The 15,338-nt window shown below is 32.8% G+C and overlaps 1 protein-coding gene and 1 long non-coding RNA gene across 2 annotated transcripts; one reads left to right on the top strand and one right to left on the bottom strand.

Annotated features, from left to right (window-relative positions):
* The first annotated feature begins 10,244 nt into the window (after positions 1-10,244).
* Positions 10,245-11,081, top strand: LOC140833410 (uncharacterized). Its single transcript, XR_012118465.1, has 3 exons — positions 10,245-10,704; positions 10,802-10,869; positions 10,950-11,081. It is a non-coding gene; the product is annotated as an uncharacterized lncRNA (long non-coding RNA).
* A 20-nt stretch (positions 11,082-11,101) lies between these two features.
* On the bottom strand, positions 11,102-11,951 carry LOC140835435 (protein FAR1-RELATED SEQUENCE 5-like). Its single transcript, XM_073200931.1, has 2 exons — positions 11,196-11,951; positions 11,102-11,113 (listed from the first exon to the last, which is right to left on the bottom strand). The coding sequence occupies exons 1-2, from the start codon at positions 11,949-11,951 to the stop codon at positions 11,102-11,104; spliced, it is 768 nt and encodes a 255-aa protein (XP_073057032.1).
* Positions 11,952-15,338: the final 3,387 nt, after the last annotated feature.

The raw sequence follows: 15,338 nt of genomic DNA, 5'->3' as shown, positions 1-15,338 counted from the left end.
TAGTTTTGTCGGGGAATCTTTTTCTTTCTATGTTCCCGAGGAAAACGTGCTTGTGGTCCTTCTCTACTTGTACTGGTATCGGTAAAGTGTTTTCGATCAGATCTCGGCTTGAATCCTTTACCAAACTCTGGTTCTTTCTGATTCTGGGCAGATGTTCTCCGATTATCTTCTCACATGTGTCATATTACAGAATTTCCGGCGGGTTTCTTTACTTGCCGGCAGCTTGCTATTCCACAGAAGATATCTTTTATTTTCGAATAGATCTTCTGCAAAACTCGTTGTTTTTCATGTCATTGTATTTTATAGGAAAGATCCATTTACAGAATTTTAATAAAATTTAAATGGATACTTGACTTTGTCCATCTCTGTCAGACAGACCCACACTCCTCATGCTCTCCTGGTAGATATGTCATCTTCATTAAATGAAGAAACTAGGGGTGTTTCGTTTGTAGGAGGATCCTTAATGAATTTCTGAGCATTCATATCTGGCCTCCTTATCTTGATGAAATGAAAGGCTTCGTGTGTGCTTTTCCCTGCTGGTTCTGGTGCTGCAGTGAAAAAATACAACTCCAGAATATCTCATCTGGACAAATAATCATTATTTGTCCAAGTTTCATGCACCACTTCCTGGATCCATTATGGTAGACCTGAAATTTTTGGGAAGCTTGGTGATGTGGTATAAACTGATGCAAGAGCCCCGAATTCATACCAAGTTTTGACCTCTTTTAGATATGAATTTTGTTTCATCCATACCCTATGATATTTCCCTGCAACATCAACTCGAACCATAGATGGGTTGATGACAATTCTTGTGTTTAATTTCTCTCAATTCTGTTGGTAAACCTGGAATGGAGAAATTGCAGCTTCATTAGTACCAACCTTAGAATTGCTCTTGTTAGTATTAGGTCTAAGATTGATCTCTCCCTCTTCAATCCCCGAGGTGAAGGGTTGACTTGAAGACTCGAGATTGGAATCTGAAGTTTCAAATTTTGTTTTGGTCGACTCATCAGGAGATGGTCCCGGCTTAACACTTGTTCTAGGGGTACTTGAATCCCTTGCTCCAGGTATAGAGTCATGTACTCGAGAACTCTCCATTCGAGAAACCAATGGCTTCTCGATGCCTTGGAGGATATGCCTTTGCGTTACAGACAATAACTAAGTGTATGTCTGTAAACATCATGTAATTCGATCAGAGACAATTCTCTTATCCGTTTATTGAAGCCTTCCCGCAATTTCTGCGTTCAGTGCTAACTTGTTAAAATTGGTTTGAAGCATTTCAAGGTGTTCCTTCAAATGCCTCTGCATCTTGATAATAGCATCAATGTCAATGTTGTCCATCTCTTGTTAAAAAATATGCAAGAATGTTTTCGTGAGATTTAATAATAATAATATCAAAAATATAATTTTGCATAAAGCTTGCCATCTTAAAATTCTAAACTTTTCTGGTTTGGATTCAATCATGTTTTTCAGAAAAGCTTTCACCTGTGTATTATCAACTTTCAAAGTAAATTTCTTTGCAAGTAAAAATAATGACCATTTTTCAAAAGCCCTTTTCACTGAATAAAATTCATTTTCGTTGATATGTCATCTTATAGCTTCTGCATCTGAGAATAGACCACTACAATATCTGCATGGTTGTTCTCCATCGAGGGTGAGCTTAGTAATAACTCTCGCCCACCAATAATAATTGGCATCTGTATATAATAACATATCATATTCATCCTGAGGAATAGCTATTTTCGGAGGATTTTTACAAATCTCCTTTAATTGGACAAGTTCTTATGTGTGTTTTTTGTCTATATAAATCTTGCATATTTCTTTAATAATAGACTAAACACCTTCCTGTGTTTTGCTAAGTTTTTTATAAACATTCCAGCAAAATTAACAACTCCTAGAAAACTCTGAAGTTGTTTATTTTATTTTAACTCGTTTGGAAAATTTTGCACATTTTCTACTATATGTTCTTGAAAAATTATTCGAGACTCATCGATTTCTATTCCAAGGAATTCAATATTCTTGTGGCAATGACTGATTTCTTTTCTGATAGAATCAGTCCTTCCTTTTTACAAATATCAGAGAAAATCTCTAAATGCTTAATATGTTCTTCCATATTTTTATATGCAATTAAAACATCATCAATATAGAAAAACATAAACTTGAAATAATCTTTAAATAGATTATCCATCTTTCTTTGAAATATCTTCGGTCGAGTCTCGAATAACCCTTGAAAACATTGTTTTATGCACTCTAATAGAAAACCACATTTTTAAAATGTAAATATGCCTATCATATTTAATTAATGAAATTAAAATAATTTAATTAGACATTTTCTATTTTTCTTATATTTGCATGTAATTGGATTACTGTTATCACATTTTAGACCTTACAATGGTACTTCACTAGTTGATGATTCGAATATTGCAGAACAATATGCGGTGCAAGGTGGATTCTTAGATGATGAGGAAGCTCTTAATATGTACGTTATGGAGGAGGAAAGTAGACAAAGTGAAACTTTGTTGCATACATATGTTGATAAACAAATACTTCGCTTGTTCAATTGACTCTGAAAGATTTCCTTGAGGATCGATTGGAAGTTCAAATGGTGAGTGATAGTGAAAAAAATATGTGAAATGGTCGAAATAAAGAGTGAACAAAATAATAAGTTGGCCAAAGAGAGAAAAAAGATGAAAATTTTGTCGAAGAAAGTAAAAAGAAAAATAAATTGATGACCCAAAAGAGTGAGATTGATATATACTTGTTTTTGTATAACTTCTTCAAGTGCCTTTGTACAAAGAAGTTTATTTCCACTGTGATAATAAAGCCAGTTCAACCCCGAAATTTTTTATTTCCTCTTGGCAGGATTCTGGTGGAGTCATAATGTGGAGACAAAAGAGTGTTAAGTGTGGAAGAATACCATGGGTTGATCAACATTAAATTAAGTGTAAGTATAGTTGCCCACACAAAAACTACGGGGTATGTTGTTAGGTGCAATAATTGTCCCTACTTGATAGAGCGATCGAACCGTAGTGTTTGAGCTGCTGTGCAGTTTAAAATATTTGAGTGCACCATTACAAATAGCTATAGCTTTTGGTACACTGACAAGCGCTCGGTCCTACAATTGTTATCAGAGCCAAGGTCACGGGTTCGATTCTCATTGATTGCAAGGAGTGAAATTATTTGGAGGGAGATTATTGGGTACAATAATTGTCCCTGGTTGGTAGAGCGATCGAACCGTGGCGCTTGAGCTTCCGTGTGGTTTAAAAGATTTTAGTTGCACCATTACCACTAGCTATAGCTTTTGGTAAAGCGGAAAGCACTCGGTCCTACATATGTCTTGCTTCCTTACCTTAATTATATGTTTTTTTTCAAGAGTTTGAAGAACGAGTTGAATATGATAGTTAAGTGGCATGATTTAAATTTAGCTTTTGTGTCTTAGTTTTATGGAAGTGGGACTAGTGACAAATTGCATGCACCAAGTTTAAACATTGTTGATTTTGATTTATAAGGATATGTCAAATTAATGATATCTAGTAGCTATAAGGATGTGTATGCATTGAGTTCAAATTCCTGTGAGGTGTTAAGAGATTGCATGGATAGTACATTTGATGTGTCCTATTTGCATGATTGTTATTTGTTTGGTGAGAGTTGTGAAAAGTGCATGGTGAATATGAGAATTTATATGCTCATGATGAATATTTATTCAAAGATGAATATTTATTTAAAGAGAATAAATATTTCATTATATATTCATTGCATGAGCGACGAGTTATTGAGACACATAGTTGTGATTTGATAATTGATGTGTTGCATGATTATATGTATTGGTTAGACATAAAAAGATATGTTGAGTGAGATTGTAAAACATGTAGTATACATAAGAAAATGACATCTAGACTGGATTATTATATATTGCATGAAATAATTCTTATTCCTAGTGAGCAAAGGCCGTACACTAGCATGAATTTTGTTGTGGTGTTATCTAGGTCTAAGAAGAGATGAATTTAATTTGGTGTCATTTTTTATTTATCGCCGGGTGTAATTGATGAAGACATGGTAAAGGCAACCATGAAGTTAGGTTTTCTATGGTTGATGGAGCAAGTGGATGACAACGCCTACTTACTAAAGTTGAAAGGTAAGCATGTTGATAATATAATTTTTTGTATTACTAAATCGCTTTTTTTTATAGGTAGCAAAGATTTGAGGACAAATCGTTTTGAAGAAGGAGAGAAAGATATGAATTGATTAGGCATTACATGCGAATATTTGGAAAAAATTAATATTTGGAAAGAATTTCAAGAGGCTTTGTTGTCTCAAACGTACACAAGCTGGATGATGACTGAAGATGAAGCATCAATCAACCGATTAAAGGAGTTCAAGGGAGCACTTAGTGGTATCGTATCGAGCGACCAAGCATTCGAGTGCAATTTTACCTGGGAAAACAACAATTGGTGCGCACCCGTGCAACACGAACGCACATTCGCGCCCATAAGAGGAAATGTGTGCATGAGCATAACCAAATGATCAGCCTCGCGCCAATATGACAGCCACGTGCATGAAGTTGACCAACACATGTCAGAAATGAACCATGTGTGCACAGCTAAATTTAAGTGTGCACCCGCGAGCCGCGACACAAATTTTAAGAAATAAACCCTAACTTTTGAGATTTATATGAATTATTACCTTTATTATATATAAACAAAAGTTGTAAACATTATTACAACATAATTATTGAGATTATTATATATTTGAAAATATTTTTATCTCCTAAAAAGTTTTGACTTTGTTTACATTTTTTTGTATTTCTAAAATAAAACTTTATATATTTTGTGGCATTTGTCGATTGTTATTTACTAGGATTGTCAAAGACGATCTGAAGGTTCTCTTGAGATCAATTGTTCTTATTTGTGTTATTTGTTACTAAGCCACGTCGTTTAGGGGTGAATATGATGTTGCTTTTTTCAAAAATAAAGATCAGGGGTTATGAGAATTCTTTTTATTTATTGAATAGAGGGCGCGACTAGGTCTGGTTCGTATTTGCCTCTCATGCATGACCAGGTTTGCGTCAATGATTTTGTAGGCCAAATCTCTCACTACCAAGAAGGCTGATTCTGTCGATGAATTCACTATGGAACTATTCGAACTGATGGTTGTCATTTCAAAGGTATTCAGATCAACTGGTTTATTATTCTCTACAAATTTTATCGTGATGATTTCTACTCCAGAAAAAGCAATTTCAAGGAATTTTTGTGCTTATCTGTCGGGTTTCAGTGAGGTCGAATGTTCAGATGGGTCAATATTCAGCACTGCACATTCAAAAAGTGCTCAATGAAAAGTATATTTTAGCTTTTAATGCCAAGAACGTATTTATGTGGAAGATTTCTTGATAGTTAAGAAGGAGATTGACAGGCTAGAGAAGCATATTAAAAAGAGGAAACAGACACCAAAGAAGAAGAAGAAGTCTCCGAGTAAGGTGTCAGGCAAGAGAAAACTGATTGTCTATCTGTCTGAGTCAAGACAGTTATTATGCTGAGCAAGAGTCATTGCCACTTGACAGTTATGATGTTGAGCAAGAGTCATTGCCACTTACTCGAGTATTCTCTTCTCATATTCCGGATTTAAAAAAATAAAAGAACAACTAAGATCAAGTTGATCAAGAATTTTAATGAACCAATTATACCAACTCTTATTCCCGCATATCCAATTTCTGAAGTGTTTTGTGATATAGTTATCTCTAAACTGAACATTGTTTCCACCGTTTTTGGATTGTCTCATATTGACCCAATGGCCAAGGGCAAAGCATTCTGATTGAACCAACTAAACAAAATCTCCTAAGTTCAGACGGTCATTGATCAGACTATGCAAGTGGCTGAAAGGATGGTCCAGTTCAAGTTGAAGAAGTTTGACAAACGGGTAGATCATCAGATTGTTATTCATTTCTCACAGATAAAGACCCTGAAGAAAGAGATTCTAACCAAACGTGAAAATCAATTTTCAGACTAGATTGAGACAAATTTAATATCTGAAGCATTGGAACGCAGAAATTTCCTAGCCATGATGATGCAGGAAATCATTTTATGGTTTTTTTTACTAGAAGCAAAAGGTAATTTTAGTATCATTTGGGAGAAAAAAAAAGTCTTCAAAAAATTTATGTACTTCGCATGTATTGTATCTAAGAAGCAGGGGTGTCAAAATTAGACACGACCCACCAACCCGACACGGTTCAACCCGAAAAAATTCAGGTTTGGGTTTGGGGTATTCGGGTTCGGGTTCGGGTCAGATCGGGTTGGAGCCAATAGCTGACCCGAAAAAAATGATCGGGTTGGGTTAGGTTGGGTTCGGGTCAACCCTTTAAATTTTTTAAAAATATATAATTAATAAATATTGCCTACATTTTTATATATTATATATATGAAAAAATATTTATTGTATATTTATATCATAAATTTTCATAATTTAATATTTATTTTGAATATTTTTACTTTTTTAACAATTGTGTGTTTGATTTAGTAAATATACTTTATTTTTCTATAATTAAAATTTCAAATTTAAATCATATATATGACGAAGATTTTGTTATTATGTGTTTAAATTAAAATATTTTTTTAAAATTTTATTATTTTTAAAAAAATTAGAAAAAAAATTCAAAATCAAATTAATCGGGTTGATTCGAGTTTGAGTTCGGGCTGGGCAATTTCTGAATAGTACTATTGCTGAACTAGACCCAACTCACTCGAATTGACACACGAAGAAAGTTCGAACCATCATATCAGACTCTTTCATTGAAGAAGAAAACGTATAGTAGCTATCACTTGCAAGTTTATATTTTATAACAAAATCTCATTCAAATAAAGAAAAAAATATGAGAAAAATAACATACCGCAAGAGAATGAACAACCCAAAATTGAACTTAGGTCAATAAAGTACTCATCCTTAGACACAACTAAATTTCTTAAATATGTTCAAAGCCCAAGCTCGCCAAGTCTTCCAAGAGCTTATAGATTGGCAAGTCTCTCGTTTTCAAGTGAGTTCTAATTTTTGCTTTCAAAAAGCTCATTATTCTATCTGGTTTTGGGTAGTGTAGACTTGAACATCATATGATTTTCTTCGTGAACTCTTCGGGGTTTTTAACGTTCTGTTCGTGACGTAGATGACGGTCCACCACTCATAAATTTTCCTAATTCTAAAATGATTTTATTTGGCTACATCAATGACAGTATATGTAGAAATCTTTTATAGTATCGTTCGAGGCTTCCAATTTTATTACATGTTCAATTTCATGGATAAATTGCAGATCTTTGAAGCTGTCGGTGTTCTCCATTGTTTTTTTTTAAAAAAATAGAATGAAAAACTTGAAGTCGTGACAATAAAATCAAATGGAATAAGCAAAGTCAAGGAAGGATTGGATGATTGAGGGTACTTTAGTAAAATAAAATAACTTAATATTTTAAGTATAGCTAATTTTGTAACATTACACACAAAAAAAAAAATCATAAAATTAAAATTTGAGAATAAATTTTTGGAGTGTCAATAACAGTTCCCTTAATATTGTGAATTATATTTGTTCAAAGTTCAAAAATCTTACAATCAGAAATGTTACTTTTGCGGGGAAAAAAATTATTTTATTAAATTTGATTCCCCTATCAAATTTATATCCCGATCAAATTACATAGGTGTAAAGATTTATTAAATCTTATTTAATTTCTCATTCGTTAAATTCAACTTCTGAATTTTATCCAAATTATAATAATACGAAATTCTAAATATTATTGATGTTCGTTTATTATTGATTATCTGTCTCACCCGTTTGAGAAATAATATATAGTGATTAAACTTAAAAAAAAAACTCGATATATATATATATACAAACTTGATACCCTACACACCAAATGGTGTGTAGCGGCGCCCACCTCATTTTTTTTTAGTTGTTTTATAAAAATTATAAACAAAATTTTAAGGTGTTGACTCCTCAGAACATTAAGCGATCAAGAAAACGAAGCCTTCTTCCCCAAAAAAAAAAAAGCGATCGACAGTTACCCCTGCGTCAATCGTCATTGTGAAAAATCGAACCGTTTTTTTCTTCATCTTATTGGGCGCAAGTCCCTTATGCCAGTCATAGCCTTCAGCTAAATTACCCAGGTATAGATCCCACAAAATGGTTTTTCTGCTTGAAAATATCTCTTCGTTTTCTTTAGGATGAGATGTGGACGTTCACGGTGGCTCCTTTGGGATGTCGTAACCGCCAATCATGACATTGGAATTTGCTTCGATATTTATTTACAAAAGTTTTTTGAGTTGCTCTTTTCAATTATGTATATATATATATATATATATATATATATATATATATATATATATATATATATATATATATATATAACATCAGCCATGTTTTGCCCTAATTAGATCAATAAAAAGAAATTTGTTCAACAAATAAACAAGAATGCTTTGTTTTAATCGTGATTGGAATTCACTGACTGTAATTAATTATCAAATGCTTTGATATAATTGTTTTTTTCTCATTTGTTTGCCTGAATTAGTTTTGTGTCTGACGGAGGGGTGAAAATTTCTTGAACTCGAGAGAATCTGGATTCTTGAATTGGAATTTTGTTTTATTTTGAGTTTGTTGTTTTAACTAATTCGTTTGCAGTTTATTTTTGTTCCATATGTTTTGGATTTCTGTTTCTTGTTTCTTAACTTGCATTCAATTGTCAATACACAAATTCAACAAAATTTGCTCTTCTTCTCAAAAAATAAGCGATGCCCACCACTTCACCTCCCAATCTCCGCCTTAGGATCGAAACTCATCCACCACTCCGCCACCCGATCTCTGCCGTTCCAAGGTATGCACCGATTACCTATCTTTTTTTTTTTGCTGAACATATTTTTTTTATTAAATTAGAACAAAACATGACTGATTGGTGGAATACTTTCTCTCGAATTTTTATTATTTTTTGTCTCCTTTTATCATAAAAGACAGTAGCTAGTATGAATTATAACACAATTTGATGTTTTTCTATTTTCTTGTTTTTTTTCACCTTTTTCATTGTTATGAATTTTCTTAATGCAAAGAAGAATTTAAAATTTAATAATTGTTATATGAGGCAATCAAAAATCATTTACACATATTTAATAATTGGGTGGTTAAATAAAATGTTCACAAATTGTTCTAAAGCAATATATAAATTTTTTTTTGAATAACTACAATAAAATGTTCATCAAATTGTTCTAAAATTTCATATTTCTCAGTAATGGAAGTAAATATCGGTGATGATCAGCAATTCATTCCCCAAGTTGCAGACGATCGAAAGCTAAAAATTGGGATGGAATTCATATCATTAGAGGATGCATTTTCGTTCTATAACCAATACGCACGAGAAGCAGGATTTAGCGCAAGAATAAGCAACAGCAAGAAAAACAAGATAACAAATGAAGTTGTTTGGAAGAAATTTGTATGCTTTAAAGAAGGGTGTACAGACGAAATGCGGTCGAATAAACAAGAAAAAGGTGATCAACCGAAAAATGAAAGAGCTCGCAGCAAAGTTAGAACTGGATGCAAGTCAAAGATTTCAATTGTCAAGAAACAAACTGATCCTAATTGGATTGTCAGTACATTCATGGAAAGCCATAATCATCCACTCTCGACTCCTTCGAAGGTGCATTTACTACGCTCACATCGTAATGTTTCGGCATCAAAGAAAGCATTGACTCAACAGTTTTCAGAAGCCAATGTGCCAACTTGTCAACAAATGCGATTATTCGAAATAGAGTATGGAGGGCCCGAGCATGTAGTTTGTACTGAAAGAGATATTAGAAACTTTGAGAAGAAGCTAAGAGATGAACAAAAGGGTATCGACGCCGAAACACTGATTGAGTTCTTTGCATCTGAGAAAGACAAGAATTCGTCTTTTTTCTTTGATCACGAGAATTATTCAGATAAAAGATTTAGCATGTGTTTTTGGGCAGATCCCGTGTCAAGGAGGGCAAACAGTGTATTTGGTGATGTTGTGGTGTTTGATACGACGTATAACACTAATAAATATGGTATGATTTTCGCACCATTTGTGGAAGTTAGTCATCATCATCAGACAATTGTGTTTGGTTACGGTTTTTTAACTGACGAGAAAACTCATTCTTTTGTTTGGTTGTTTAACAAGTTCATAGAAGCGATGCCTAAAGGTGCACCAAACGTGATAATCACTGACCAAGATCCTGCTATGGCGAAAGCCATTGCACAAGTTTTTCCTAAAACAGTGCATCGATATTGTTTGTGACACATATTGAACAAATTCCCAAATAAATTAAACCCTATGACTTTTCGTGACCACTATCGAAGCATAAAGAATGTCATTCAAAATTCCACAACACCTGATGAATTTGAGAAGTCGTGGGAAGATGTTATCAAGTGTGCTAACTTGGAGAAAAATGATTGGTTGTCATTGATGTATGAATTGCGACAGAAGTGGGTGCCAATATATTTTAACCATATATTTTGTGCTGGAATGTCAAGTAGTCAGAGATCTGAAAGTTCACATGCATTTTTCAAGAGGTACGTCTCTAATAAGAATTCATTGATGGATTTTATCACTCGCTTAAATAGGGCACTCCGACACCAAAGGCACAATGAAGTAAGAACAGGATATGTCGTGGATGCGGGCATCGAGGTGTGTCACATGACAAGCGCAACTGTCCAAATTTTCATGACAGGTATACGTTGATTCATTTTGTGTTTGTTTTATAATATTTTTACAAACCAATTAATCTCATTAATTTTTTGTAAATATGACTATTTATCATTTACCAGATCAACTGTAGATAATCATCATAACAATGATGACAACACAAATGAAGAAGATTTTGCATCGATGACTGGTACTTGAAATGCTTCATCTTTTTTAAACAAATGTTTTTCATTAAAATATTGACATTTATAATTGTCTTTATTATTGCAGGTTCTAACAACATGTGGACAACTGGAATACGTTTGGATGAATGAAATTCATTTATGTGTCATCTTGTAGATGACTAGTTATTTTTGTGCATTTTTTTCATTCAATCCCAACGATGAGATGAATAAGTTATTTTTTTGTCGGATACACCTTAACTAATTCAGCTCCTACAGAAACTTGTTGCACATAATAACCATGACTCTCACACATTTCACTTTGAAACTCCACATATTTTTTTGTCGTATACACCTTAACCATTTGAGCTTCTAATGGCCAGTTTGTCTTGATCTTGGGATGCTCATTCATATCAATATGGTCAGCAACTAACTCATTGTGCCTTTGGTGTCGGAGTGCCCTATTGAAGCGAGTGATAAAATCCATCAATGAATTCTTATTAGAGACGTACCTCTTGAAAAATGCATGTGAACTTTCAGATCTCTGACTACTTGACATTCCAGCACAAAATATATGGTTAAAATATATTGGCACCCACTTCTGTCGCAATTCATACATCAATGACAACCAATCATTTTTCTCCAAGTTAGCACACTTGATAACATCTTCCCACGACTTCTCAAATTCATCAGGTGTTGTGGAATTTTGAATGACATTCTTTATCCTTCGATAGTGGTCACGAAAAGTCATAGGGTTTAATTTATCTGGGAATTTGTTCAATATGTGCCACAAACAATATCGATGCACTGTTTTAGGAAAAACTTGTGCAATGGCTTTCGCCATAGCAGGATCTTGGTCAGTGATTATCACGTTTGGTGCACCTTTAGGCATCGCTTCTATGAACTTGTTAAATAACCAAACAAAAGACTGAGTTTTCTCGTCAGTTAAAAAACTGTAACCAAACACAATTGTCTGATGATGATGATTAACTTCCACAAATGGTGCGAAAATCATACCATATTTATTAGTGTTATACGTCGTATCAAACACCACAACATCACCAAATACACTGTTTGCCCTCCTTGACACGGGATCTGCCCAAAAACACATGCTAAATCTTTTATCTGAATAAGTCTCGTGATCAAAGAAAAAAGACGAATTCTTGTCTTTCTCAGATGCAAAGAACTCAATCTGTGTTTCGGCGTCGATACCCTTTTGTTCATCTCTTAGCTTCTTCTCAAAGTTTCTAATATCTCTTTCAGTACAAACTACATGCCCGGGCCCTCCATACTCTATTTCGAATAATCGCATTTGTTGACAAGTTGGCACATTGGCTTCTGAAAACTGTTGAGTCAATGCTTTCTTTGATGCCGAAACATTACGATGTGAGCGTAGTAAATGCACCTTCGAAGGAGTCGAGAGTGGATGATTATGGCTTTCCATGAATGTACTGACAATCCAATTAGGACCAGTTTGTTTCTTGACAATTGAAATCTTTGACTTGCATCCAGTTCTAACTTCGCCGCGAGCTCTTTCATTTTTCGGTTGATCACCTTTTTCTTGTTTATTCGACCGCATTTCGTCTGTACGCCATTCTTTAAAGCATACAAATTTCTTCCAAACAACTTCATTTGTTATCTTGTTTTTCTTGCTGTTGCTTATTCTTGCGCTAAATCCTGCTTCTCGTGTGTATTGGTTATAGAACGAAAATGCATCCTCTAATGATACGAATTCCATCCCAATTTTTAGCTTTCGATCGTCTGCAACTTGGGGAATGAATTGCTGATCATCACCGATATTTACTTCCATTACTGAGAAATATGAAATTTTAGAATAATTTGATGAACATTTTATTGTAGTTATTCAAAAAAAATTTATATATTGCTTTAGAACAATTTGATGAACATTTTATTTAACCACCCAATTATTAAATGTGTGTAAATGATCTTTTGATTGTCTCATATAACAATTATTAAATTTTAAATTCTTATTTGCATTAAGAAAATTCATAACAATGAAAAAGGTGAAAAGAAACAATAAAATAGAAAAACATCAAATTGTGTTATAATTCATACTAGCTACTGTCTTTTATGATAAAAGGAGACAAAAAATAAGAAAAATTCGAGAGAAAGTATTCCACCAATCAGTCATGTTTTGTTCTAATTTAATAAAAAAAAATATGTTCAACAAAAAAAAAGATAGGTAATCGGTGCATACCTTGGAACGGCAGAGATCGGGTGGCGGAGTGGTGGATGAGTTTCGATCCTAAGGCGGAGATTGGGCGGTGAAGTGGTGGGTATCGCTTATTTTTTGAGAAGAAGAGCACATTTTGTTGAATTTGTGTATTGACAATTGAATGCAAGTTAAGAAACAAGAAACAGAAATCCAAAACATATGGAACAAAAATAAACTGCAAACGAACAAGTTAAAACAACAAACTCAAAATACAACAAAATTCCAATCAAGAATCAAGATTCTCTCGAGTTCAAGAAATTTTCACCCCTCCGTCAGACACAAAACTAATTCAGGCAAACAAATGAGAAAAAAACAATTATATCAAAGCATTTGATAATTAATTACAATCAGTGAAGAAGGCTTCGTTTTCTTGGGGGAAGAAGGCTTCGTTTTCTTGATCGCTTAATGTTATGAGGAGTCAACACCTTAAAATTTTGTTTATAATTTTTATAAAACAACTAAAAATTAAAAAAAAAAAATGAGGGCGCCAACTCAACGGCGCCCACCGAGGTACACACCATTTGGTGTGTAGGGTATCAAGTTTGTACGTGTGTATATATATATATATATATATATATATATATATATATATATATATATATATATATATATATATATATATATATATAATTTTTTTTTGCAGGCTTTCACGTGAATCCAAAGCCTCAACAATAAAGATCGGAATTTATTAAATTTATTTTCTTTTAAAAACCACGCACCGTCTGATAATTCTACAAACCGATTTGGTGGAATCACCAAACCTTTTTTCCCATAAAACTTACTAAACATGTGTTCTGACTAATGACTATATCATAGCGTATCGTATACAGTGTTGATAATTACGGTATAAGCAAACTAATAATGATACCATATTGAAATTGTATAGTATACTAAGATTTCGGTACTGTATCGGTATATACCATTTTATAGCGAAAAAACATTACATTTTTAAAATTTTATTAATTTATTGTTTTAAAATATTACGTATTTTTTAAATATATATATATATATATATATATATATATATATATTTTGTATATAACGAAATTTTCAAACTTCATACCGTTATCGTACCGAAAAATTCAGTATAGTTACTGTACCGTACCGTACCGAAATTATCGGTATACCGAAAATTAGGTAAATTCAGTATTTTTTTGATACGTTAATCTCGGTATACCGAAAATTCTGTATTTTTTCTCACCTCTGGTTCTGACAAATCCATGTTTATTTTTTCTCCAATTGTGTTTTCAAATAAAAAATTAATATAGTTGCTGTCCATTGTCGTCTAATTAAACGTGAATGCGTTAGAACTAATTAACTAATACGTATTTAGGATTATTGATTTTATTTGAAGTAAACGAGGGAAAATAATAGTTATCGACACGTAAAAGCATATTATTATATTCTGTAAAATCATATTATTATATTCTTAAAGCTATTATCGGTAGAAATTCACGGCCCAAAAAATAATAATTAATAGATATAAACTATATTTTTTTGCGTGTATCGAAGCACCAGTATCCATTTTATTTCTATAATGGTAAAACATGTTCTTCGACTCGTTGACTAAACTTGATCGATTTTATAAAATCTTAATATGAAATAATTTGCGAGTCATGGCAGACCTCATAGAAAGATATTGTTGGAACATAATCTTGTGGGCTGGCATATTTAATTAAATGTATTTATTAATTATTATCTTAAAAGTGAAACTCGATCGAGTGATCTACTTGAGTTATATTTATCGAGTTTTGAGCATCGCATTTAAATATGTATATTATCTCGTGTAGAGACTTATCTTCTTGTTTATTAATTTATGATGGGCTAATTTAGAAATTAGATAAGTTTATAACTCTTCCAGTTATAAACATAGGTCGAGGTCTACATTTCACATACAACTCTGAATTTATTGGTATCTCATTATCATAAAATTATAAAAGAATGCATATTGATCTGGAAGATTTCAACGCTTGTATCTTTATCAAACATATATTGTAATTGGATTCGGGTAAGCTTAAGTTAAATTGTTATCTTCATCAGAAGGTTTTTGTTTAGATTTTGATAGAATTTATTCTATCCTAGTAGTTTGATTTTTTAAAGAATGTAAAGTAAGATTAGTGCAGTTATTTTGCTGAATTATGTGGTCAAAATTACCATTTCCTAACTCGGATTTTATAGGGGCATCATAAATTTCTTTATTACATTTTTTAAGAGCATGACTGACATAATAGACATGCTTCTGATCAGAGCCCTCTTCCTTCA

This window comes from Primulina eburnea, chromosome 6, assembly GCF_022965805.1.
Source record: "Primulina eburnea isolate SZY01 chromosome 6, ASM2296580v1, whole genome shotgun sequence".
NCBI lineage: Eukaryota > Viridiplantae > Streptophyta > Magnoliopsida > Lamiales > Gesneriaceae > Primulina > Primulina eburnea.
This window is presented reverse-complemented; position numbering and strand designations above follow the sequence as displayed.

Excerpts from the sequence above, each read along its gene's own strand:
- LOC140835435 (XM_073200931.1), bottom strand. The coding sequence starts at position 11,951 with ATGTGTTTTTGGGCAGATCCCGTGTCAAGGAGGGCAAACAGTGTATTT.